Source organism: Pituophis catenifer, unplaced genomic scaffold, assembly GCF_029215685.1.
Source record: "Pituophis catenifer annectens isolate HBS135680 unplaced genomic scaffold, rPitCat1.0.hap2 SCAF_13, whole genome shotgun sequence".
Taxonomy (NCBI): Eukaryota; Metazoa; Chordata; class Lepidosauria; order Squamata; family Colubridae; genus Pituophis; species Pituophis catenifer.
Window position 1 is genome coordinate 81,768 of NW_027256893.1, and position 27,941 is coordinate 109,708.

General features: G+C 50.3%; 1 protein-coding gene across 4 annotated transcripts in view; it reads left to right on the forward strand.

Moving 5' to 3' along the window:
• The window catches only part of CNOT1 (CCR4-NOT transcription complex subunit 1), a 161,666-nt gene that overhangs the window by 17,501 nt on the left and 116,224 nt on the right, over nucleotides 1-27,941 (forward strand). For all 4 annotated transcript variants that reach the window (XM_070953113.1, XM_070953115.1, XM_070953114.1 and 1 more), the window contains exons 2-3: nucleotides 5,289-5,560; nucleotides 8,435-8,542. In XM_070953113.1, coding sequence (XP_070809214.1) covers nucleotides 5,459-5,560; nucleotides 8,435-8,542 — 210 coding nt within the window. In that variant the 5' untranslated portion in view covers nucleotides 5,289-5,458. The remainder of the gene's footprint in view (nucleotides 1-5,288; nucleotides 5,561-8,434; nucleotides 8,543-27,941) is intronic.

Genomic DNA, 27,941 nt, shown 5'->3' on the forward strand with positions numbered 1-27,941 from the left:
ACGCGCCAGTTGCGGCCCTCACAACTCAGTCGATGGTTTCATCTGATCCACTAGAGGGTCTCAAGTCGGAGGAGAGGCGTACTGAGTTGGCTTTCCGGAGGGCTCATCAGGCGGTGGCCTGGACCATCAAGACGGCCTCAGCCACTTCTTTCTTCAATCGAGCTTCCTTGATCTGGTTGTGTCAGCTTCGCGACCGCCTCCCGCCTGAGGAGACCCACTTACGCCATGATGTCAATAAAATCATCGCAGCCACAGAATATTCGGCGGACGCCTCGCTGAATTCAGTAAAATTCGTCTCGTGTGCGATGGCGGCCGGCATCACCTCAAGGCGGCTCTTCTGGCTACGCCCGTGGAAAGTCGATGTTAAGACTAAGTGGAAGCTGGCGGCGGCTCCGTACAAGGCTTCCAACTTGTTCGGTGATGCATTGGAACCAGTCCTAATTGAGGACAAGGACAAGAGGAAAGTGTTGCCTTCATCTCTTCGTAAGCAGGACAGATGTTACACTCCTTACTCTCAATGCCAGCCCTTTCGTCCTTATTCGGGGTCAGGAGGCCCCGCCCTTTCAGACAATCCTGCCAGTCTTCACGGGTGGGGGGCCCATCTGGGGGCCCAGGTAGCCCAAAGGCAGTGGACCCCGAAGGAACGAGCTCACAGTATCAATCTTCTCGAGCTTTGAGCGATTCGTCTGACCCTAATCCACTTCCGACTGTTGATCCAGGGGCGCCACGTTCTAGTCCTCACAGACAATACTTCCGCAAAGGCGCATGTGAATCGAGAAGGGGGGACGAGGTCGAAGGCGTTGATGCTCGAGTCGGAGTGGCTGTTCGGTTGGGCGGAACGCCATCTGTTGTCAATTTGTGCTGACCACATTTCGGGGACGGCCAACATTCGGGCAGATTGGCTCAGCAGGGAGTTGATAGATCAAGCCGAATGGCAGCTGCTCCTGAGGCTGTTTCGGGAGGCCTCTCTACGCTTCGGACGTCCGGTGGTGGATTTGTTCGCCAGTCCCACCAATGCCCAACTTCCAAGGTTCATCTCTCGTTACCCATCTCCGTTGGCAGAGGACGTGGACGCATTGAGGTGTTGGTGGCCCGTCGGCCTACTGTACGCTTTCTCTCCGATAACGTTGATTCCCCAGGTGATCTGGAAGATGATTGCGGAGAGGGCGGAAGTGTTGCTGGTGGCACCCAACTGGCCGCGCAGACCGTGGTTCCGGACCTCGTGGAGTTCTCGGGGTCCGATCCGTGGGTGATTCCGCCTCATCGAGTAGCGCTGTGCCAAGGGGTCATTCGCCATCCAGAACCCCAGTGGCTCCAGTTGGCCGTTTGGCATTTGAGCGCGTCATCCTCAAGAAGGGCCGCTTGCCGGACACTGTGATTGGGACGATGCAGGCAGCCCGTAGGCCTTCCACGACTAGGATATACGAAGCTTCCTGGAGGGCTTTTTGTCGTTGGTGTGCCGGAGCTCACGTGGATCCAACATCAGCTTCAATTCAGGACGTTTTGATATTTCTCCAATCAGGGCTGGACAAGGGTCTCGCCCCGTCTACTTTGCGGCGTCAGGTGGCTGCCTTGGCCACAGTACTTTCCTTTCCTCCATATATGTCACTGTCCCATCACCCGTGGGTGAGGGGTTTTCTCCATGGTGCCACGAACCTGAGGCCACCCACTGTTCATCGTTATCCTTCGTGGGATTTATTGCTGGTTTTGCAAGCTCTTACTGTTTCCCCGTTCGAGCCTCTGGGTTCAGTTTCGCTAAAGCACCTATCGCTCAAAGTGGCCTTCCTGTTGGCGATTACGTCGGCTAGACGCATCTCCGAATTGGCGGCTCTGTCCGTCCGGGAGGACTTATGTATCTTTCGCCCTAACACCGTAGTGCTTCGTCTTGACCCAGCATTCACACCCAAGGTGAATTCGTGGTTCCACCGCTCTCAGGAACTAGTTCTGCCGGATTTTTGTCCATCACCCAGACATCACCGTGAGGTTCTGTGGCACACGCTCTATGTGCGTAGGGCCTTGAGGCGATACATCCGGAGGACCGTTTCGGAGGTCGGAGGCGTTGTTTGTTTCGTTCCATCCGGCCTCAATGGGTCAGAAGGTGTCATCGGTGACGATTGGTTGTTGGATCAAGGCTTGTATAGCCTTGGCTTACGAGAAGCAGGCCAGACCTGTTCCGTCGAGGATCCAGGCCCATTCCACTCGGAGAGCGGCCACGTCGGCTGCTTAGGCAACTCAAGCTTCTGTGTTGGACATTTGTAGGGCGGCCACTTGGACTTCGTTGTCGCCCTTTATTAGACATAAAATTGATGCCTTTGCCTCGGCTGAGGCGTCCTTTGGGCGCAGGGTTCTGCAGAGTGTGGTTTCTGGGTCTTCTGGGGTGAGCAGTCAGTTGCCCGGCCCTGATAGTTAGGCTTGGGTATGTCCCAATGCTGGAGTGTGGTAGCAGCATTCTGGAAAATGGACGTTGTCTTACCTGAACGTCCTTTTTCGGAACGCTGCGGATACACTCCATCCCTCCCTGTTTGGTTTTGACTTTGCATTTTTTGTGGTTGCTGTTACGTTGTTTCAATAAACGGTTTGTTCCCTGTTCGGGGCTGTGTCTTCATTCAAGACTGGGGATTCGAGTGCAAAAGGGGCGTGGTAGGAGCACAGAGTGGCAAGCTAATTTAAATATAAGTTCTCTCAGTTGCTGTCAGATATGAGGATTTCCCCAATGCTGGAGTGTATCCGCAGCGTTCCGAAAAAGGACGTTCAGGTAAGACAACGTCCAGTTCGGCGCTGACTGCAGGAATTTGGCCTAAAATCTAGAATTCCATGAAAAAAGCCACTTTTATCTCTCAAACAAAGATTGAAAAGACTAAAAGACTTAAAATCCATGTTACCTGGACAGAGGAACAATGGGACAGTGTTATTTGGAGTGATGAGACCATGATCACATTTTATGATGGCATAAAATACATAAGGAAAAGAATCGGAGAAGATTTGCATCCTGATTGCATTACATGTACTGTGAAACACCCCGTCAGTGTTATGATCTGGGGTTGTATAACATCAAAAGGTGTGGGCAGAATATAAATGACCAAAAATACATTAATGAAATCCTTGAGCCCAAACTGAAGCCTTCCGCACATGATCTTTTCCAAGACAATGAAGCATTTATATTTCAACAGGATTCAGCTCCATGTCATGTTGCTGCTATGTGCAAAAAGTGGTTTCAAGATAATCATATTCCACTGCTGGAATGGCCTGGGAATAGCCCAGACCTTAAATCTATGGAACAAAAGAAACTTGTTCGTCAGAAACGACCCAGCAATAAAACCCAGTTAATAGAAGCAATCATTCAATCAATCTTGGTTTCACATTGTAACAGTTGCAGACCTAAAAGACTTGGTTCACTCCATGGGAAGACGTAAGGCCATAATTCATGCTAAAGGTTACCCAACTAAGTATTAACTGACATGATAATAATTTTTGTATATCTTTTTTTCCCCCTATGGTGATAATTTTTGTATATCTCTACGTGTTTCACTTTTCTTCTTTATAACTGCTATTCTAATAGCAAATCCTTCATAAAAGTCATTGCATTACATTCTTGATTAAATTATCTTTCCATTGATATATAATTTTATGGTACTACTCCAAAAAAGGTGGTTATTAGCCATCAAACCTAAAAAATACACTTCTCCCAAAAGGTTTCCATAAATTTGGCCACTACTGTATGCAGCCTCCCAAATTTCAACAAGATAGTGCTCATTTAGGATACCTTGTGAGTTGGTGTTAAACCTCAGGATCCCATTCCTCTTACATTTCACTTGGTCGTCCTGCTTCCCTCATTTTTTCACTCAATCTCCCTTCCCCAGCATTCAAAGGTCTGCAGTCTAACCCGGCAACTAGTCTTGCTCCCAAGTTCACTACTTCCTATAGGTGTCATTGCCATGGATCCCAGCTGCAGTGGCTGCCTACATCACTCTCTCCGCTGCCATTTTGTCTCTCATTAGAAGTGGTTTGTACTTTGCCACTTCACCAGCAATCCAGCTTTGACCCTGTGCCTGCTATGCCACGTGCAGCCCTCTCTTGTTGGTCTCAGCCATTGTGACACCACTCACAACAATGATTGTCATGTCCAGATGTCGCAATGTCACTGTCATTCCCACCACCATGCCAATATTTCCTGGTGAATCAATGAAATCAATCCAATAAAGGCATAATATAGAAAATCACAATCCAGAAATACATGCCTCAAATTGTTCTGTCATTTCTGTTCCTCTTCTCTGCAGTCCTCCTTATCCAGATCAATTTTAGGACTGAGCAAAGATAGCCAAAGTCTCCAGCTGGCTTTGTGCCTAAGCTAGAACACAGTCTCCCAGTTTCTGACTTGTTGCCTTTAACCACTACACCAGACTCTAGAACAGTGGTTCTCAACCTTCCTAATGCCATGGCCCTTTAATACAGTTCCTCATGTGGTGACCCCCAACCATAAAATTATTCCTAAAACCATTGAAAATATGTGTTTTCCGATGGTCTTAGGCGACCCCTGTGAAAAGGGTCATGACCTACAGGTTGAGAACCACTGTTCTAGAAGAATAAAATGGACTGAGTTCATGATTGTATCTTTGAGATACATTCATTGTTTTTTAAAATCAGGTTTCTGTTATTTATATTATCTGTTGTTCACCCTTATCCACCCTGCTCTAGGGTGTACTAATGATCCATGGAATTTGTCTGCGATATGCAAAGTAAAGAGGCACTTACCATAATTCCTCTTGCAGAATTAGAATTGTTTATTGGAGTTTTGAGGCAGGGAGGGAGTGTGAACATATGGTGGAAAAAAGTAGCCAGTGCCCTTTAATGTTTGTCATATAGTAAATGGGAAGAGAAGAATGGTTGGACCAGATGGCTGAGTATATTTGAGGTCCCTTCTCCACTCTGAAAAAACCTTTCGGGAGACTAGTTTCCAGGCTGTGTATTGTCTGTATCTGAAATCATATTTGCTATAGTTGACTCAGAATTCATGTATTTAGCATGACAGTATACCATTGTGTTGCATGATTAATAGAATGTTCAGTGAATGAACAATGAAATATAAAAAAAATTACCCTCATAATTTAGGAAGTTTCTGTGCATTGGAAATGATGTTATGGATTGGGTGTCCAAATGTGCCTTCTCTCAGCTTTGCTCTATGTCTTTGGGTGTTAAGCTTAAACTTTGCAGCTCCTACCATTTTTCAGAATACAATGGAAGGTCGTATTTATTAATGCTAATGTAAAAATGTCTGCTTTATTTTCCAGGTGCCATGTTTCAGGACATAGTGGGAGTATTGGGAAAGAAGAACTAAAGATACAACATAACTTGAGATATAGGCTAAGTGGAAAAAAATTAACCTGTCTCTGAGGTGACTAAAGGGGAATAATGGTGATTTTGCGCCGGGCTCGGCCGCCTGCTTCCGCCCCAACCAGCAATGAATCTTGACTCGCTCTCGCTGGCCTTGTCTCAAATCAGCTACCTGGTGGACAATTTAACTAAGAAAAACTACCGAGCCAGCCAGCAGGAAATACAACATGTAAGTGGGGAGCGTAGCACTACTTTGAAATTGTGATGGAAAGAAGATAAGCTTATTCTCAGTTTATTTTATACCACTGTTTTCCTACTACTTGAATTTCTTCGTATAACAACCATGGGTCTTATTGTAATCCATTTGGTGAAAGCTGTGTTTCATCTAGTGACATCAACTGACAGTTTGCTGTTTCCAGATTAGTATCGAAATTGTGTTAGATGGCTTGGGCTAAGTTAATTTACCACTTATTAAAATTCCTGTGCTTAATTTTGTTTGCTGTCTGAAGTGTCAAAAGTGCTGAGTCAGAGTTCAGTCAGTGCCAATAAGTACTTTGTTACAGTTTTTTCTCTGAAAGTAAGAGTAGAGGTTTTGATCCACCCCGTGTTTTTGGCCAGTCTTTTCCGATATTTTCCATGTTTGATTGCATAGCTACAACAAACACCTTTGACATTTCTGGATTAGACTGTAGGATGAAGAAAATGTTCTCTGGAATATATTGCTACTCTAAAAGGCACCTTTTCTTATATTTAGCATTTATGGTAAGTATACAGTTAATTTTTAGTTACACGTTTTTGTTAGTATGTTCTATTTTTCAGGTTAAAAACATAACTGGCTATATAAAACCATTCTAGTAGAGGAATTGAGGCAGGTAATTCAGTTTTTATATTAGGCTGCACACATTTTGAAAGCAAATTGACTCATTTTCCTGATTTTAATCCTTTTTGACCTGAAGAAGTAGATAAGGTTCTGGTTGTTAGCTATACCAGCTCTGTAATAGATGCATGTCTCCCCTAGTTGGCTAAGGCCTCTTGGGAGATAACGTGGATGCATCATAGTGGTGGTTAAATCCTCTTCGAGAGATGGTTCCATTGTCTGATAAGGAGGCTCCTCCCCTAAGCGGCCATCACAGACACAACAGTACTGGGCAATTTATATTGAGTTTCCAAGCTTTACTTTTGGGGTAAGGTGGAGAAGTTGATTGCACAGCAGCTTCAAAGAACTATGGAAGAAGTGGATTATCTGGACCCCTTTCAGTCAGGATTCAGGCCCAGATATGAGATGACAATGATGGCATTCTTGAATGATCTCTGGCAAGAGCAGGGCAGGGGAAGTCTTGACCTTGCTCTTGACCTCTCAGCAGCTTTCAATACAATCAGTCATGGTATCCTTCTGGACTGACTTTGGGTGGATGGGTGGGGGTTGGTGACACAGTGTTGTGCTGTTCTCCTTCTTTTTGAGCCAGTTCCAGTTGGTAATGATAAGGAAGTGGGGTCCAATTTGTGGCCTGTAATTTGGAGTACCATAGGATTTTGTGTTGAACATCTACCCTGTTTCCCCAAAAATAAGACATCCCCTGTTAATAAACCCAATCAGGCTTTTGAGCGCATGCGTTAAAATAAGCCTCCCCCTCAAAAAAAATAAGCCCTCCCTGAAAATATTTAAACGCAGAACTGGAAATCGGGTAAGATGGCAAGAGGAGCCCCATCTTGCTCCACGCGCCCCAAAATAATAAGACCTCTCCGAAAATAAGGCCAAGTGCTTATTTCGGGATTCAAAAAAATATAAGACAGGCTCTTATTTTCAGGGAAAAAGGGTACAGGAAGATGAGATCATCCATGGGATCGAAGGAAGGTATATAAACTGTGCTAATCATACCCAGATAGACATCTCTGTCCCAGGCTGTCCAGGTGATGCTATGGGGGTCCTGTTGCTGTCCGGGAGGCTGTGGGGCCTGTATGGGGAACAACAGGCTCAACCCTAGTAAGATTGAATGGCTTAGGGTTTTAGGACTCCTTGGTTTTAGGAATGTTTCACCCCTTGTTTTAAATTCTACTCAGAATTACTACTAAGTTCTCCTTGGGCATGCATGGAGGTTCTCCTAGTCTTGGGGCTCTTGCTTGAAATACAGGGTGGCAGCCATGATAAAGAGGGAGTTTACACAGCTTTGTGCTGTGTATCCATTCATATGGATAGGGAAACCCTGCTCATGGTTACCCACACTTTAGTCATCTCCCACTTGGATTATTGCAATGCACTCCATGTGAGGCTGCCGTTGGAAAGCAGTTGGAACATTGCACTGTGCAGTAGCACAGGCAGTTATGAGTGTCAGTCACTTGTTCATGGACACCATGCTCCATGAGCTGTATTGAGTGTTAGCGTACTTCGGGGTGAAATTTGGAGGTGGACTGGTTAAAGCCCTTCATGTCTTGGGACTGTGTTACATCTGGGATCCTTTCATTCTAGTGATGTCTGCCCATCCTGTTAGAGCTGGCAGGCAAGGTATGCTCTGATCCTGTCCCCAAAGAGTGCCAGCTGCAAGAGGCAGGAAGAAAGCTTGTCTGCCCCAGAACCAATCCTCTGGAACATTCTTCCCCCAGAAATTAGACTTGGCCCACTCCTGCTGGCCTTTTGAAAGGCATTGGAAATCTGGCTTTGACATCAAGCCTAGGGTTGGTCAAAGTTGGTTTAAGTTATCTCTTGTTTTCGATGGGATTGTCTTTTGGGGTTTTTTTCTTCCTGTTTTTTAACTGTTTCAGTGGCAAAGTCATGTCAGTGGGACAGGTGGCATATGAATGTATCAGATATATTCCAAATGCCCTCTGACAGAACTTAATTTCTAGAAGGATCCTTCTTGATGACACTAATTAACTTCGAGGGGAGACTGTTGCGGACTTCAGGAGCCTGTATTGCCTTAGCCCCCCTCCTTCTTGGAAAACAAGATGTATTGGGGAAACCCTTTTCTGGTGGGGGAAATGATCCTGCAGATATCTAGTTGCCTAACTAAAGCTTCAATCTTGGCTTATATTTTATCTGGAGGCCATGTCTATACATTTCAGCTTGGCTCTTGAAGGTAATTGGAGGTTATTTTCTACATCTTAGATTGTGAACCGGCACGGACCTGAAGCAGACAGGCATTTGCTACGCTGTCTCTTTTCTCATGTGGATTTCAGTGGCGATGGTAAAAGTAGCGGGAAAGATTTCCACCAGGTAAGTTGAAGTGAAGAATTTTCTATTATTATGTTTGTCTTGAAGTTTGACTACTATACTATTCGCTACATAACGTTGCCCTTGAATACAACTTAGATACTTCAACCAGAACATACGAGCATGCCTTAGTGTACCCATGTAACAGCTTTACAAGCTGCATTGGTTGCCATTTGCTTCTGGGTGCAATTCAGGGTGCTGATCTTTACCTGTAAAGCAGTGGTTCTCAACCTTCCTAATGCCGCGACACCCCTCCTGCGTGAACTGCACTGGCTCCCAGTGGTCTTCCGAGTGCGATTCAAGGTGCTGGTTACCACCTTTAAAGCGCTCCATGGCATAGGACCCAGGTACCTTCGAGACCGACTTCTGCCACCAATAGCCTCCCACCGGCCAGTTCGCTCCCACAGAGAGGGTCTCCTCAGGGTGCCATCGGCCAAGTTATGTCGGCTGGCGACACCCAGGGGGAGGGCCTTCTCTGTGGAAGCCCCAGCCCTGTGGAATGAACTGCCCCCGGAAATACGCAAGATCTCCAACCTCCGGGTGTTTTGTTGCGCATTGAAGACCCTGTTGTTCCGCCAGACCAGGCTATCAACATAATGATTTTAAATTGGGGTATTTTAAATTTTTGGGGTTTTAAACCAGCCAAATTTATTTAATTATTTTAAATTTTAATCATTGTTGTGTCTTGTGTTTTTAAATTGGCTGTATACCGCCCTGAGTCCTTCGGGAGAAGGGCGGTATAGAAATAAAATTATTATTATTATTATTATCATTATTATTATTATTATTATTATTATTATTATTATTATTATTATTATTAATACAGTTCCTCACGTTGTGGTGACCCCCAACCAGGGGTGGGTTCTATTTTTTTTTACTATTAGTTCTGTGGGCGTGGCTTATTTTGTGGGCATGGCTTGGAGGTCATGTGACTGGGTAGGCATGGCTAGCTGGTCATGTGACCGGGTGGCCATGGCTATGTGTATAGGGACTACTCAGAGGGCTGAAAAAAGTCATTTCTGACAGGTCCTCGCACTTTTGACTGGTCCTCACACTTATGACCATCTTCACATTTATGCCCGTGCAGCATTCTTAACAACCATGTCACTCATTTCACAACTGCTTCTCTTCACCATGGTGATAAGATAGGGCAAAAAACGTAAAATGTGAGGACAGTCGTAAATTCGAGGACTGGTCAAAAGTACGAGGACCAGTCAAAAATAACTTTTTCAGCCCTCTGAGTAGTCCATGTGCACAAAAGGACTACCCAGAGGGCTGAAAAAAGTGATTTCTGACAGGTCCTCGCACTTTTGACCAGTCTTCGCACTTATGACTAGTCATCATGCCTATTGTAGCATTCTTAACAACCGTGTCACTCATTTCACAACTGCTTCTCTTCACCATGGTGACAAGATAGGGCAAAAACGTAAAATGTGAAGACAGTCGTAAGTTCGAGGACTGGTCAAAAGTGCGAGGACCAGTCAAAAATAACTTTTTCAGCCCTCTGAGTAGTCCATATGCATAAAAGGATACAGCAATAGAGAGGGATGAAGGAAGGGAAGGGAAATTAGAGTAGGAGTGAGGGTAAGAGGGAGGAAGAGAGGAGGAGAAGGAGAAAGTAAGATGAAGTAGGAAGAGAAGAAGGGGGGGAAGAGAAAGTAAGAAGGAAAGAAAAGATAGAGGTGGTAGATTTGAGGAGAAAGATTGCTGTACAATAAAAAAGATGAAAGGGAAGAAAACCAAACCTAAACAAATATAAAGATATTAAGATAAAGAATGAATTGTTAAACTTTAAAGAATAAAAGAGAACAAATATGAATAAATAGCAATAATTAGAAACACACAATTTTGACCCCCCGCCCTGTCATGGGAGCTCCCCACCAGTCGGTTGAGGGGTTTGTCTCCCCGGAAGATCGAGGCTGGGGGGGATGGCGGCGTCGGCGAGATCCGGTGCTCGGGCGCATCAGCTGGGCGGCGGCGGCGTTTTTCTGGGCCGGAGCCAGCTCAGAAGTCGGAGCAGCGGCGGCGACGGGCCCGTGGAGGTCGTCGGTGGTCCTGGGGCTGGCCCCAGGCCCAGGGATCTCCCCAGTTGCCTTGGGGCCGTCAGACTCCCTGGTGAGCTCGGGGACGCTGCCAGAGTCTTTTTCTTTGGCAGCGGCAGTGAAAGCGGCGTTAGCGGCGGCTGCGGCTGCAACGGCGGCCGTCTGGCGACGGCGGGAAGGAGAGCGTCAGCCATCAACCCTGCTGTGGTGCTTGACGGACTTAACGGCAAACTATAACATCGTCCGTCCGGGACAGGCTATGACCAGCGGGGGGGGGGGGGGCTGCCCAGCTGATGGGTTAGTCCCTCACGTTGTTGGGAGGCCTCCGCTGACTTTTGGGGGCTGGGAGATTTCTCCCTCTATTTTCCATCGTTCCCCTTGGCATTATACCTATCTCGGACTGGTTGCCGTTTATGGACTCGCTGGCACTGAAATCCAGCTCATATTCATCAGAGCCCTTCCCCCTGCCGTGGAGGGGGACTGTAAATTGTGTTGGGAGCTTATGGGAGCCGGTTCACTTCTTCCATCCCACCGGCAGAGGGGACTGTCCATCATACCAGCCACCGTGAGAGGGTGGTTTTGGTTTTTTGTGCCCCTCGAGCGGTGTCGGTATGGTATCATCTGCACTTCACCAGCAGAGGGGACTGACCATCAGACCAACCACCGTGAGAGGGTGGTTGTGGACTATTAGACCAGCCACTGTGAGAGGGTGGCTATGGACCTTAACCCCTGCTGAACTGATATTGCAAAGGTTTACTACTTCCATCTCACCAGTAGAGGGGACTGACCATCAGACCAATCACCGTGAGAGGGTGGTTGGATTGTATCCCCCTTGAACTGTGTCGACTTGGCAAGAGATCCTTCCCACTGTGGTGAGGGGACAGTGGACTTTGGACCTCGGATTTTGGATGCCCCCACTTTATTTGTCCCTTTTGGACCTCTTATTTTCCATCTGACCCTTGGGACATGGTCACTTATCCTCTGTGGCAAGATGTATACGGCAGCTGAGCTTCTTGTTCTGCGAGACTCCCCCCTCTCGCAGGATTGGCCCTCCACTCTATCGAGGGCCTACCTCGATGACAGATTTTGGAATCCCGAGAGGTGGCATGCGGCGAAGAGGGGGTTGAGGGGTTTTTTAAAATTGTCGTTTGCCAATCTTTTAAGGGGTTTTGGGAGGGGGGAGGGTTGTTTGGCAAAGGATAGGGAGGGTGATTTGTTGGGGAGGGGACCAGGCCCGGCACAGGGTCGCGCTAGGGGAGGTGCGGAGCGGGGATCGGAGGGGGTTGGTGTTGGTAGGGAGGAGGGCGATGTCATCAGGACCGTAGGTGGGAGGGGCAGGTATGGTGGGAGCAGGGGGCCATATCATGTTGTGGGGGCACGTATCCGCTGTCTCCAAGCGGTGACATGCTCCGGCCCCCAATGCTCTTCTCGTTCCCTGGGTTGTCCGGAGTCTCAGAGCCTGGGTCTTAGGCTGATGCTGTGCAACGCCAGGTCCGTGGCTAATAAAGCCCCCCTCATTTGTGAGCTGATTCAGGAGGGGGGAGCGGACCTGGCGGGTATTACTGAGACCTGGCTGGGCCTGGAGGGGGGGTCCCCCTCGTAGAAATGTGCCCACCGGGTTTCCGTGCATTCCATCAGCCAAGGGCCCAGGGTAGGGGTTGGGGGGTGGCGGTTATTGTAAAGGAAGGTCTTGATCCTAGGGAGGCCACTGTACCTCAGATAGCCGGTTGTGAGTCTCTCCTTGTGAAGTGGGGCCATGGGAGGCAGATGGGCCTGCTGGTTACGTACCTGGCTCCTTGCTGCATGGCAGCGACCCTGCCCGAGCTCCTCAATGTTATAGCCGGGGTGGTGGTTGATACCCCCAGGCTTTTAGTCATGGGGGATTTCAACCTGCCGTCCACCGGCGAAGCATCTGAGGTGGCTCGGGAGTTCATGGCTTCCATGACGGCCATGGACCTGACCCAGTTAATTCAGGGCCCCACTCACATAGGAGGAAACACGCTGGACTTGGTTTTCGTCTCTGGTCAGTGGTTGAATGGCTTAGATACAGGGGATATAGTTATTGAACCCTTGTCATGGTCAGACCATTCTCTCCTTAGACTTGACTTCCTGACCGCTATGCCCCACCGCAGGGAGGCGGAACCGATCAGGTGGTTCCGCCCCAGGCGCCTGATGGATCCTGATAGGTTCCGAATGGAGCTTGGGCCATTTCCTGAGACTCTGGCACGCGACTCGACGGAAGACCTGGTGGCCGCCTGGGATAGGGCGGCCGCTGGTGCTTTAGATCGGGTCGTGCCTTTGCGGCCTCTGACCCGGCGCCGAATCTGCCCAGCTCCTTGGTTCTCCGAGGAGCTGAGGGGGATGAAACGCCGGAAAAGACGCCTAGAGAGTAGTTGGAGGGCCAGTCGCTCCGAATCTGACCGTACACTAGTGAGGTGTTATATCAAGACCTACTTAGTGGCGATAAAGGTGGCGAAGTGTAATTACTTTTCTGCTCTTATCGCGTCGGCAGAAAATCGCCCAGCTGCCTTGTTTAGGGTAACTCGCTCCCTTCTCCATCTGGGAGCGCGGGAAGACCCCTTGCAAGGTCGTGCTGAGGATTTTGCGCATTATCTGCACGATAAAGTCGCTCAAATTCGGGAAGGCTTGGACTCTGACTGGGTAGGTACAGGCGGGTTGTCCGAGGTCTGTCTTGAGACGGTTATCTGGGATGAGTTTGACCCTGTGACTCCCGAGGACGTGGACAGGATGCTGGGGAGGTTGAACGCAACCACATGTTTATTGGACCCGTGTCCCTCCTGGTTGGTGCTGGCTACCCGGGAGGTTACACGAGGCTGGCTCCAGAGGATTATAAATGCTTCCTTGAGTGAGGGGTTCTTGCCTCCCGCCTTGAAAGAGGCGGTGGTGAGGCCCCTCCTCAAGAAGCCCTCTCTGGACCCAGCTGTTTTAGCAAACTATCGTCCAGTTTCCAACCTTCGCTTCTTGGCGAAGGTTGTTGAGAGTGTGGTTGCGCGACAGCTCCCGCAGTACCTGGATGAAACCGTCTATCTAGATCCGTTCCAGTCCGGCTTCAGGCCCGGGTACAGCACGGAAACGGCATTGGTCGCGTTGGTTGATGATCTCTGGAGGGCTCGGGACAGAGGTTGCTCCTCTGTTCTGGTCCTATTAGACCTCTCAGCGGCTTTTGATACCATCGACCATGGTATCATGCTGCGCCGGTTGGAGGGGTTGGGAGTGGGAGGCACTGTTTTACGGTGGTTCTCCTCCTATCTCTCCGACCGGTCGCAGTCTGTGTTGGCTGGAGGGCAGAGGTCGACCTCAAGGCACTTGGTTTGTGGGGTGCCACAAGGGTCGGTCCTCTCGCCTCTCCTGTTCAACATTTATGTGAAGCCGCTGGGCGAGATCATCCGTGGTTTTGGGGTGCCGTGCCATCTGTACGCTGATGACACCTAGCTGTACATCTCCACCCCAGACCACCCCAACGATCCCCTTGAAGTGATGTCCCGGTGCCTGGAGGCGGTGCGGGTCTGGATGGGGAGGAACAGGCTCCGACTCAATCCCTCCAAGACTGAGTGGCTGTGGCATCCCGATATAGTCAGCTGGTGCCATCGCTGACTATTGGGGGCGAGATTGGCCCCCACGGAGAGGGCGCGTAACTTGGGTGTCCTCCTGGATGCACGGCTGTCTTTAGAAGAGCATTTGACGGCCGTGGCCAGGGGGGCTTTCTATCAGGTTCGCCTGATACGCCAGTTGCGCCCCTTTCTGGATCGGGACTCCCTATGCACGGTCACTCATGCCCTCGTTACTTCCCGCCTCAACTACTGCAACGCTCTCTACATGGGGCTCCCCTTGAGGAGCACTCGGAGGCTCCAACTGGTGCAGAATGCGGCCGCGCGGGTACTTATGGGGGCGACATGGCGCTCCCACGTGACACCTCTCCTGCGCGAGCTGCATTGGCTTCCGGTGGTCTTCCGAGTGCGCTTCAAGGTGTTGGTTCTCATCTTCAAAGCGCTCCATGGCTTAGGACCCAGTTATTTACGAGACCACCTTCTGCCTCCGATAACCTCCCACCGGCCAACACGCTCCCACAGAGAGGGTCTCCTCAGGGTGCCGTCTGTCAGGCAATGTCGGCTGGCGACCCCCCGGGGAAGAGCCTTCTCTGTGGGGGCACCCGCCCTCTGGAATGAGCTACTCCCAGGGATACGACTAATCCCGGACCTCCAGACCTTCCGCCGGGCCCTGAAGACTTTTTTATTTCAGCAAGCCGGGCTGGGTTAAAAATTTTTAATTGGGTGAATTTTATGGGTAACGGGGTTTTAAATTGGAGAAGCCTAAGATAATTTAATTTTGTTTTAATGTATTTTAATGTTTGTATTGTGTGTTTTTAATTCTGGCTGTTCACCGCCCCGAGTCCTTCGGGAGAGGGGGTGGTATAAAAATTTAATAAATAAATAAATAAATAAATAAACATACAAACATACAATGTATTTTCTTTGAACAGAGTATTTGGCTGGTTCACAAATTTAACCAGTGTTTAGTCATTTCAATTAAATTTACAATTTCTGTATTTTCTTTTTGCCATATTTATTCCTCATCTATTTTTTAAAAAACACAATATTACCCTTTATCTCATCTCTAATCTTAATCAAATTCAATTTTTCCCTTCTATTCTATATTATACCCCTTCCCATTGTCATCTATTTTTATATCCATCCTCACATTGGTTAATTATGTAATTATGTAATACAGTTATTTAATACAAATTCAGCATTTTAATATAAATCAATTAGTTATATAACTGTCTTTTTTGTATATCAATCAATATGAACATGAATATTCCAATTATTTCCATGCAATCTAATTTCTTACAAATCAATTAATTATATTTACCAATAATAATAAACCAAATAATTTCCCCCATATATTCCTCCAAACCACAACTTAACCATTTCTGCTTTCAACACAATATACAATTAATAGTATCTCAATTATTACAATTCCCTAGTTAAATAGAGCTTTTTTCTTTTTGTGTTTTAAAATCTTGAACCTCCTCTTTTGCCCTAAATTTCCCATTGTTTGCAGTTTTGCACCAGTTTTTTTGGTGAGGAAAAAGAAAAAGAAAAAGAAATCTCTCTCTGCCTCATTTTGTCACGTTGCAGCAAAGACCCTGCTTTACTTTCAGTTTCTTTTTCAGCATAGCTAGGGGGAAAAAAATCTGCTCCTCTCTTTGCAGCTAGCAACAGAGCCCTCCGCAAAACAGCTGAGAGCAAATCAGCTGAGAGTATGGAGGCTGATCAAATCAACTTATGGTAATTAACCTATGCTGAAGCTGAAAGGGGCTGTTTTTTTCTATTTTTGTAGGGACCGGTCTTCTCCATTGAGAGTGGAGACAGCAGTCAGCGTGGGTAGTGCCCATCCAATCAGGTTGAAGGACTGAGTCTGCCAATTATTCTTAGTCCCGCCCTTGTTGCCGGGCAGGCCAGCTTTTGACTCAGTCCTTCAGCGCTGGCTGATGTGTGGGACTTCTCTCTAGCTTAAATTCTTTTACTCATATCTCTCGTGTTGGATTTCTGGTTTCTTTGACTTGGACTGTGTGACTGTGATCTGCCTCTTCTTCTTCTAAAGTGGAAAAACGCAGAGACAAAGTTTTAACCAGATTATGTGACAAGGCTTGCGCTCAGTTGCCTCCTTCTACTTCTCAGCCACTTCCTGTTCCGTCTGATTCGTCTCCTGCTGTCGTGCCTCGCTCTCCTACTCCTGACCAGCTGTCTCTGCAGGATTGTCCAGTGACTATTTCCGATGACAATTTGTGGGGTTCTGGCTCAGCTTCTCATCGACCAGTTCTTGATCCAGCTATTGTACAGACGGCTCCTTCCACTGATCCTATCCCGTCCCGCCCTTTGGATTCAATCGTTCCTCCAGATCAGCTTCAACAATTGATCGAGGCGGCAGTTCAAAAGTCCTTGGCTGCCCGTTCAGGTTCTTCCAGTAGGCGTGGATCGGTGAGGGAGGCGTCTCCTGTTTCATCGGGCCGCAGTGACCAAGTCTGTTCCCATTCAGTCCGATCTGCTTCTCCTACCTGTTCTCACTACAGTCATCCTTCAGCTCTGACTGATGAGGAGTATCCTGGTTCTGAGCTGTCGGAGGATGAGAATCTTCCCCCGGATCAGCCGGCTTTCACAGGCCTTTTCCCGCAGGCCCTGTTCAAATTATTGTTGTTCAAGGCTGTTAATACGGCCTGTTTATCTTCACCAAACGCTGACCCGGTTCCTCCTTCGACTTCCTCTGGATCTTTGGACCCAATGTTCGCGGAACCCGCTAGACCTATAACATCTGTTCCTACGCCTTCTCTTTTTCTGGATGTAGTGAAACAGCAGTGGGAGTCTCCAGCCGCTGCTCCTATCCCCTCGTCAAACGACAAAAGGAACTTTCAAGTTTCTCCGGATCTTGAGGCTCTACTTCAAATTCCTTCAATTGATGCCCCCATTGCAGCTCTTCTTCCTAACTCTAATATTCCGGGCGATCCCGACGAAGGTCTCCGTCCTGATGAACGTCGATCTGATCAGGTTCTTCAAAAGGCCGTTCAGAGCTCTCCCTGGGCGATTAAAGCAACCACTACTGCATCCTTCTTCAATCGGACAACCTTGCTTTGGTTACGCCAATTACAAGAAAAGTTAGCACCTGGAGGTACACGAATCAGGCAGGACTTGAATAAAATTGAAATTGTGGCTGCCGTACAATTTTCCGCTGATTCTACCCTGAATGCTGCCAGGTTTTCGGCAAAATCCTTGGCTTCGACAGTCACGGATCGTCGCTTACTGTATCTCCGTCACTGGCAGGCGGATGCCAGTCACAAGTGGCGTTTGGCCTCGGTTCCCTTCAAGGGCACGAAGCTATTCGGGGACACCTTAGATCCTTTCCTCACTGAAACCAGGGATAAAAAGAAAGTGCTAGCAGCTGCTTACCGGAGAGGAGCGCCCCGTTTCTCACCTTACCCTCCTCGTACCTTTTCCCGAGGTGCGGACGGGGGCCCCTCCTCTTCTTCGTCCTTCCCCTCATTTAGGAGAGATGGGTCCTTTAGCAGACAGCGGGGTTCTTCTGATAGGTCATTCAGGGGGCGTCCCTTTAACTCCAAGCGGCCCTTTCGAGGGGGAGGAGGTCGTTTCGTCCATCGCCGTCGCTGATTGCATTCCGGGCCCTCCCATCGGCGGTAGATTGGGTCTTTTTGCCGCTGTTTGGGAGAAAACCACCTCGGACAAGTGGGTCCTCGCCACCTTGAAATCTGGGTTGGCCATTGAATTTATTGCTCTCCCCCCTCACACCTTTGTCTGCTGTCCGATTTCTCGTAATCCTGAAAAGAAGTCTCTTATGGACTCTTCGATTCAGCATCTTCTGACTATCAAGGCTATTCAACCTGTCCCTCCGGGTCAGGAGGGTTCAGGATTCTATTCAAGGGTGTTCCTAGTCCCTAAGTCATCAGGGGGGTGGCGTCCTATCCTGGACCTCAAACGATTAAACAGATACGTCGTGTACCGGAAATTTAAAATGCAATCATTGAAGACCATTCTGGACGGTGTTCGGAGGGGCGATCTCCTCTCTTCTATTGACCTGACTGAGGCCTACCTTCATATTCCTATCCTCCCTTCCCATAGACATTTTCTAACGTTCTGTTATGGCGGAGCACATTACCAGTATAGGGCCCTGCCTTTTGGCCTTTCCTCTGCCCCTTGCACCTTTACGAAGGTGCTGGCTGCTCTGGCGGCCCGGCTCCGTCTTCTTTCAGTCCGTCTCTTGTGTTACTTAGATGATATTCTGCTTTTGTCCCCTTCTGTTCAGCAGGCTACCTTAGATATTCGTCTGACGGTTCAGACGTTAGCGGCTTATGGCTTCTCCGTTAATTTGGAGAAGAGTCACCTCTCCCCCTCCACTAGGCTAGTTCATTTGGGTGCCCTGATTGATTCTCTTCAGGGCAAGGTTTTTGTTTCTCCCAATAGACAGACTAGCCTGAAGCAGTTAGTCTCCCGGGTTGAGGGGAGTCGGGCAGTTTCCCCCTTGGTTTTATCTCAACTCTTAGGTAAGATGATATCTGCGATAGCCATAGTTCCCTGGGCCCAGCTTCACGCCAGGGAGCTCCAATGGTTTCTCTTGCCTTTGCAGAAGGCGGGCAGAGGCACGTCATCGAGACCAATTCCGCTTCCTCCTGCAGTCCGCAGATCTCTCCGGTGGTGGCGCTCTCCTGCCCTCACTGCGGGTTGCTTCTTCCTAGAGCCCTCGAGGGTGGTGGTGACGACGGATGCCAGTCTCCTGGGCTGGGGAGCCCATTGTCAAGGTCATCTGGCTCAAGGGACTTGGACACCTTCGGAAGCTCGTCATCCCATCAATTGGCTGGAGCTGAAAGCTGTCTTCCTTGCCCTGAAGTCATTCCGCCACCTGGTCTCCGGAGCTCATGTCCTCGTCCTCACGGACAATGTTGCCACCAAGGCACATTTGAACAAGCTGGGGGGCACCAGATCGAAGTCTCTTCTGGCCGTGGCAATCGCGTTGGGACTCTGGTCAGAGCGCCATCTGTGTTCCCTTCGGGCGGAACACATCTCTGGGGTGCAAAACGTTCAAGCGGACTGGTTGAGTCGCTGGCGGATAGACAATGCGGAATGGTGTCTCCACCCGCGCATCTTTCAGGAACTATCTCTTCGCTTCGGCCGTCCAGTGATCGGCCTGTTTGCGACTCACGAGAACGCTCAACTTCCGCTGTTCCTCTCTCGGTATCCTCACCCTTGAGCAACTGGCGTCGACGCTCCTCGGGTTCCATGGCCTTCGGGCCTCCTGTATGCCTTTCCTCCGACAGCCCTCCTTCCCAGGGTCATCCGGAAAATTCTATCCGAGCAAGCGGAAGTGATCCTTGTGGCACCTCATTGGCCCCAGAGGCCCTGATTTGTGGACCTCGTGTCCCTGTCGGTGACCCCATCGTGGCGCATACCCCTCTCGGACAATATTCTCTCGCAAGGCGCCCTGACGCACCCAGACCCGGCCTGGCTCAATCTGACCGTCTGGCGGTTGAGCGGTGCATGTTGAGGGAGATACACGTTCCGGCGGACGTCCATACCTTGCTATCCTCCCGACGTCCTTCCACGGAACGCATTTACTCGGCCACCTGGCGGATTTTTTGCAACTGGTGTAACCAGGTTGATGTGATGCCTTTACAACCATCTATTATACATATTCTGATGTTTTTGCAAAAGGGCCTCTCCCAAGGTCTCTCTCCTAACACTCTCCGCCGTCATGTTGCAGCTTTATCTTCGGTGCTTACCTGTGGTTCCTTGTCGTCCCTGGCCCAGCACCCCTTGATCCGCCGTTTTCTCCAGAGAGCAAAGAACTTGTGTCCTCCGGTTCTACACCGCTATCCTACCTGGAATCTTCCTCTGGTCTTGCAATCTCTCATGGGTCCGCCATACGAACCACTTCGGACTACCAGTCTCAGGATTCTCACCTGCAAGGTTGCCTTCCTAGTGGCCATCACTTTGGCTCACCATATATCCGAGCTCGCCGCCTTGTCCACTCGTCCGGACCTTTGTGTTTTCCATACTGACCGAGTGGTACTCCATTTGGATCCGACCTTTGTTCCAAAGGTCAACTCTGTATTTCACCGTGTGCAAGAACTTATCCTGCCTAATTTCTGCCCCCGGCCTACTCATCCTCGGGAACGCCGTTGGCACACCCTTGATGTCCGGCGGGCACCGCGGATTTACCTGAAGAGGACGGCCCCCTTCCGACGTTCGGAGTCTCTTTTTGTCTCTTTCTTACCTACCTCCCAAGCCGGTAAAGTCTCCTCTTCAACCATCGGTCGTTGGATTCGTCAGACTATTACCGCGGCCTATGATGTTAGATCCCTTCCGCGTCCCTCACGATTGACAGCTCACTCCACCCGCAGCGCAGCTACGATGGCCGCATGGGCTACCCAGGCTCCCTTGCTGGAAATCTGTAGGGCGGCCACGTGGACTTCGCCTAGCCCTTTCATCCGACACTACAAACTCGACCAGTTTGCGTCGGCCGAAGCCTTGTTTGGACGCCGGGTTTTGCAAAGGGTTGTTGCCGGAGAGGACTCTGCGGTCCAGCATAACACCCCCCCCTTGACTTCGGGACAGTGAACTTGGGTATGTCCCACGCTGGCTGCTGTCTCCACTCTCCATGGAGAAGGAGCGTTGGTCCTACCTGATACGTTCCTTCTCGTTGAGTGGAGACAGCAGCCAGACCCTCCCTTACTTCGAGCTGGACCTGTTGTGTTTTTTTCTTTCCTTCCTGTCCTTGGGGTCTCTTCTTCTCCCACATACCGAGTCTGTCTTCCAGTCTTCGCCAAAAGCTGGCCTGCCCGGCAACAAGGGCGGGACTAAGAATAATAGGCAGACTCAGTCCTTCAAGCTGATTGGATGGGCACTACCACGCTGGCTGCTGTCTCCACTCAACGAGAAGGAACGTATCAGGTAGGACCAACGCTCCTTCTCATTTGTTTTCTTTTAACACTGATCAGCTATAGGGCGGCCCTTTGAAGCCCCGCAGCAAGAATTTAAACCGTTTGTTTTCCAGTGTACTGCGTCTACACTTCATAGCTAGCTGGGGACCAATCCTCTTTTCTGACAGCAACTGAAAGAACTTTTAAATCAATTTCCTACCTCACTCTGTGCTCTAGCCACACCCCCTTGACCCTTGATTCCTCAGTCTTTCTCTCAGTTGCTGACAGACTGAGGTGAATATTTTTTCCTCTGTGCTCTAGAGTAGTGCGTTTAGGCCTTACTTTATTTTTGAATAGCATTATAATTTCTTTCTCCTTATTTCGGTCAGTAGGCAGTTTTTTTCCTTTCTGCGTGTATCCTGAAGTGCCTGCCTTTGGCTGTTGGCTGACTGCGTGCCTGGTGAGCTGGATTGGGTTGAGCCTCGCGCTTCGCGCGCAGCTGTTGCCGGTATCTGTCCCTGCGGGGCGGATTCGGCTGCTTTATTGTGGCCAGCAGAGGAGGGGCTGGGCGGTTCGCCGTCGTAACCTCTACCTCGTATTTATTACCTGGGAGCCTCTAATCTCGTAAGGCGGCGGCTAGGCAAGTACCTTCAATCCACGTGGGAGGCTCAGCTCCGCTGTTACGGAGGACCGGCTACCGTCCCATCAGGGATCTGCGGGCGGAGCCATGGCATGGTAAATCCCAGCCTGGGGGGGATTCCCTTCCGTGCGAGGCATGAGTGGCCTCAAGGAACGACGCAGCCTTATTTTTTTTCATCTCCTGCCTGCCCGCGCCGCATATTGGAAGTCGGAGACCCAGTTCCACATGGCTGGCGTTGTTGGGGAGGCACACTTAGCGCGGCCGCCATTTTGGCTACCGTCCCGTTAGGGATCTGCGGGCGGAGCCGCGGCGTGGAAAGCCCCAGCCTGGGGATCCCCTTCCCGTGCGAGGCGTGAGTGGCCTCGGGACGGCGCGGCTCCATTTCTTTATCTCCTGCCGCCCATGCCAGATATTGGAGGTCGGTGACCTAGTTTCTCACGGCCAGCGCTGCTTGGGGAGGCGCTTTCTGTGCGGCCGCCATTTTGCGCTGCTTCCTCATTGCCGGGGTTAAGCATTGAGGCCAACGCCCTTATCTAGCCAGCGGCTATCGTTGAGAGTGCAGTTGGGGGGGGGGGGCGGCGATTTGGCATTGGACTGGCCTTCCATCTACGTTTTGGAGTTGTTCTGGCCAATTTTTGGGTCAGCGCTCCACATAGTGACAGACAGGCTCGCACCCTGGGGTAGCCTGCAGGCTTTCTCCACGCTGGTGCAATATCACCTGGGATTATTTCTCCCTGAGTTGTTGCCTAAATAAAATAAAAACAAAACAAAACAATTAATTAATTGCAATGGCTGACCAGTTGCTGTCCTCGGACCTTGAGGAGGAAGCCAGCCCTGCTAGGTCCTCCAGGTCCTATAAGAAGAAGAAGAAGAAGGACAAGCGCTCAGCATCTGCCAGTCATGAGTCACACCATCAAAAAAAACCCGCGGCAGGCGACAAGGATGCCCTCCGTCGCCACAAGGCCTTTGAGAAGCAATACGAGAAAGCCAGGCAGGCGGCGGCCTTAGTGGTCACCCAGGAACAAGGTCAGACTCAGCCTATATCACCGGCTCGTGAGCATTCACCTTCCGGATATGCCTCTCTTGCCCCATTGGCCTGGTCTAGGAGGGTGTCACAATCCATGCCGGATGTTTCAGCTGCTGGGGTGGATTCCTTTCGACCGCCCTCTAGACAGGTCCCGTCAGCCACATTCACCCCCACTGCTGCGGGCCTGCGTCCGCCTGAATCGGGCCCAGCGAGCTCGCAGGTCGACTTCCAGGCTCTGCTGTCCACGGCTTTGGCAACCATCATGACGGCAGGTGTCCATCACGCCGCCCAAGGGTCTGCACCAGCGGCATGGCAAGAGACAGCGTACGTGTCACAGGCACATAGGTCCTGTTCGCCTCTCAGATGTGACTGATTCGTCGGAGGAGTCCGATCATGAGGAAGGTTGTCCTGATGATCTTGAATTTTCGGAGGATGAGGGCTTGTTACCTGACACTCCAGTATTTACGGGCTTGTTTCGTCCGTCCCTGTTTAAATCCCTCTTCCACAAGGCACGTTTGACAACTAATTTGGGATCAGTGGGGGCCAGCTTCTTGCCTCCCAACCCAAGGTGGGTCCGCACGATGCCCTCTTCAAGCAAGCTAAGCAGGAAAAGGACTTTATTCCGTGCCCCCAGTTGTTCACAGACGTGCTGCAGGCCCCATGGGGCCAACCCGGCTCTCTCACCACGCCTAACAATCAAGACAAGAAATTGTATTGCTCTGCTCCTGAGTTAGAGGTGCTGGTGGAATTACCATCGGTGGATGCACCTGTGGCGAGTCTCACCACTCATTCGGTGATAACCTCTGACCCGTTGGATGGTCTGAGGACAGACGCACTGAGTTGGCCTTTCGTAAGTCACATCAGGCGGAGGCATGGGCTGTCAGAACTGCTACAGCGACCTCCTTCTTCAATCGTGCTTCGTTAATTTGGTTACGTCAGCTTCAGGAACGGCTTCCTCCTGAGGAAAACCGCTTGCACCAAGATGTCAATAAAATTATAGCTGCCACCGAGTATTCAGCTGACGCTTCGTTAAATTCTGTAAAGTTTACGTCTCGTGCCCTAGCTTCATCTGTTACATCACGGCGACTCTTCTGGCTTCGCCCCTGGAAGGCAGATGTCAAGACAAAATTGAAACTGGCTTCGGCCCCTTACAAGGGTCCTAATTTATTTGGAGCAGCATTAGAACCGCTCCTCGTGGAGGACAAAGATAAGCGAAAGATCTTACCTTTTGTAAACAGGACAGGCGTTATACACCTTACTCCCAACGTCAGCCCTTTCGGCCCTACTCCGGGACTGGGGGGCCCTCCACTTATCGGCAGTCCTTCCAACCTTCGGACTGCTCCTCGGACAGACTGCGGTTTCAGGACAGGCAGACCACAGGTTCCCTCGAAACGACCCTACCGTGGGACCGGCTCCAAGCCATTTCGACGGGGCAAATGACTCGCAGCGGGAAGGTTCGGTGGGGGGTCGCCTCCGGGCCTTCCACCATCAGTGGACCCTGTCGATCTTGGACGAGTGGGTACGTCGCACGGTCTCCGATGGGCTTCTGATTGAGTTTCCCATTCCACCTTCGTCAGACCAACATCGTCTCACGTTGGCGGAAATATCGCACCTCCTGGACATCAACGCAATAGAACAGGTTCCGTTCAACCAACGAGGGTCCGAGTTTTACTCAATCCTGTTCCTAGTGCCCAAGAGTTCCGGGGGAGTCAGGGGCATTCTCAACTTGAAGCAGCTGAACTTGGTGGTTTGTTATCGCCGCTTCAAAATGCACTCTCTACGGTCGATCCTAGCCTCAGTGCGCCAAGGGGATCTCATGCAGTCCGTGGATCTACGCGAGGCTTACCTCCACGTCCCCGTTCATCTGGCCCATCGACAGTATCTGCAGTTCGAATTTGCAGACAAGCATTACCAGTATTGTGCCATGCCCTTCGGGCTTTCTTCTGCACCCAGAACTTTCACCAAGCTGGTGGTTGTGGTGGCCGCAACACTCCACTCGATACCGGTGCGAATTTTGTGTTACCTGGACAACATTTTGGTTCTCTCATCTACCCGGAATCGAGCGGCACGGGACTTGGAGCTGGTGCTCTCTGCTTTCCGAGCACACGGGTTCACAATAAACATGGACAAAAGCCATCTAGTCCCATCCACGTCCATCCTACACCTCGGGTCCTTGATAGACTCATCAAAGGGTCAGGTGTTTCTGTCTCCAGAGAGGGTCCAGAATATCACAGCCTTACTCAACCAAGTCCGGAACCTAAGGTCGGTGCCCTTATTGATTCTATCTCAGCTGCTCGGGAAACTGGTGTCGTGTTTCCACATTGTTCCTTGGGCAAGCAGGCACTCCCGTCCATTGCAGTGGTTACTTCTCCCCTTCCAGAGGAGAGGTTCTGCCAACATGTCGAGAAAGGTGTTTGTGCCACCTCAAGTCCGTCTGTCACTGCGTTGGTGGAGGTTGCCGGCCATCCTTCGGGGCTGCCACTTTCTGGAGCTGGACCGGATCGTGATCACCACCGACGCCAGCCTGCATGGTTGGGGTGCCCACCTTGCACACCTCATAGCTCAGGGCCGGTGGTCTTCGTTGGAAAGGGGCCACAGCATCAATCTCCTCGAACTTCGGGCAATTCGGCTGGTGCTTCTTCATTTCAAATCAGGGGTGCAGGGGTGCCACATCTTAGTCCTCACGGACAACACATCTGCGAAAGCCCATGTGAACAGGGAAGGGGGCACAAAGTCTCGAGCAGTTGGGCAGAGCGCCATCTTTTGTCGATCCGAGCGGACCATATATCAGGGTCAGCGAACATGCAGGCAGACTGGCTCAGCAGGGAGATGATCGATCCGGCCGAATGGCAGTTGCATCCGGGTCTGTTCCGGGAACTGATGCTCAGGTTCAGAAATCCAGTGATCGACCTGTTCGCCAGTCCCGCCAACGCCCAGCTCTCTCGGTTCATGTCCCGTTACCCGAGTCCCTCGGCGGAGGGGGTGGATGCTCTGAGATGTGGTTGGCCAGCAGGTCTGATGTACGCCTTTCCACCAGTCTCCCTAATTCAGCGGGTGATCCGAAAGATGGTGGCAGAACGGGCGAAGTTAGTGCTGGTGGCTCCCAATTGGCCACGACGACCGTGGTTCGCCGACTTGTGGAGTTCTCTGTCAGCAGCCCGTGGGTGATTCCGCCTCATCGGATTGCATTGTGTCAAGGGGCCATCTCTCATCCAGAGCCTCAATGGCTCCAGTTGGCCGTTTGGCATTTGAGAGGGTCATCCTGAGGAAAGATCGGCTGTCTGACAAGGTGATTGGCACGATTCAGGCGTCCGGCGACCATCTACTACCCAGATCTACGAGGCGTCGTGGAAGGCGTTTTTTCATTGGGTGGCTGCACAGCATGTGGATTCGACTTCTGCGGTCATTCAGGATGTGTTGGACTTTCTGCAGTTGGGGCTGGACAAAGGCTTAGCTCCGGCCACCTCGCGTCGGCAGGTGGCTGCTCTTTCCACAGTCATCTCCTGTCCTCCATATCAATCCTTGTCCCATCACCCGTGGGTTTGATGTTTTCTCCATGGGGCCTCCAATTTATGTCCACCCACGGTTCATGGTACCCATCCTGGGATCTACCTCTAGTATTGCGTGCCTTGACAGTCCTGCTATTTGAACCCCTGGGATCTGTGTCACTTAAATTTCTATCTTTCAAGGTGGCGTTTTTGCTGGCGATCACTTCAGCACGATGAATCTCCGAACTTGCAGCTTTGTTGGTCAGGAAAGACTTATGCATCTTTCATACTAATAAGGTGGTGCTTCGTCTCGACCCTGCGTTTACCCCTAAAGTTAATTCATGGTTTCACCGTTCACAAGAAATAATTTTGCTGGACTTCTGTCCTGATCCCAGGCACCATCGTGAAGTTCTTTGGCACACTCTTGACGTTCAGAGGGCCCTGCGTCGTTATATTCGAAGAACTGCATCGTTTCGGAAGACGGAGGCTCTATTGGTTTCATTCCATCCGGCTTTGATGGGCTGGAAGGTTTCTTCGTTGACGGTTGGTCGGTGGATTAAGGCCTGCATATCTTCGGTTTATGAACACCAGGCGCGTCCAGTTCCATCAAGGATTTTGCCACATTCGATCAGGAGTGCGGCCGCTTCGGCGGCTTGGGCGACGCAGGCGTCTGTACTGGACATTTGTAGAGCTGCCACTTGGACTTCGTTGTCGCCATTCATCAGACATTATAGAATTGATGCTTATGCTTTGGCGGAGGCGTCGTTTGGTCGACGAGTGTTGCAAAGTGTGGTTGCAGAGTCTCCTGTTGAGAGTAGTCAGCTTCCCGTCTCTGGGTTTAGGCTTGGGTATGTCCCAGCTATGGAGTGTAGACGCAGCACACTGGAAAACGGACGTTGACTTACCTGAACGTCCATTTTCAGGGTGCTGCGGATACACTCCATTCCCTCCCGCTTGAGTTGGCTGTCTGCTCTGAGTTGGTTATGTTTGGTTGGTTGGTTTGTGTCGTTAATAAAATTGAGTTGTACCCAGAGCTCTGTGCCGCACCTTCGTTCAAGACTGAGGAATCAAGGGTAAAGGGGGTATGGCTAGAGCACAGAATGAGGTAGGAAATTGATTTAAAAGTTCTCTCAGTTGCTGTCAGAAAAAAGGATTGGTCCCCGGCTAGCTATGGAGTGTATCCGCAGCACCCTGAAAATGGACGTTCAGGTAAGTCAACGTCTGTTTCCCTCTAGCCATCAGCTGAGACTCAGGAGGCAGCAATAGATTGGGAGTGGGCGGGGTAAGCAAACGGCGACCGGCGATCCAACAGAGGCAGAGGGTGAGGGTGAGTGAAGGCGTGGCGGGGGGGGCGAGAGAGGGCTTTGGCGACCCCTGTGAAATGGCCGTTCGACCCCCAAAGGGGTCACGACCCCCAGGTTGAGAACCGCTGCTGTAAAGCCCTACATAGCATAGGGCTTGGCTACATGAGGGATCGCCTCTCTCCGATAACATCAGTCTGGCCAACTTCATCCAGTGGGATTAGTGCGCTCTTGGTTCCTTCAGTTAAACAATGTCTCCTCTCAGGACTGTAATAGCACCTCCCCTCTGGAAGGAGGTTGTTTCTCTCTCCCCCCCCCCCCCCCAGCCACCAATTGTGCAAGTTCTCCCACTTAAAAAGATGAGAGAGGCCTGTAATTGTCATCATAGGTAGACCTCAACTATAAGAGGCAAAATGAGAAAACAAATCCAGACAATCACATTGTCTGATTTGGAAAG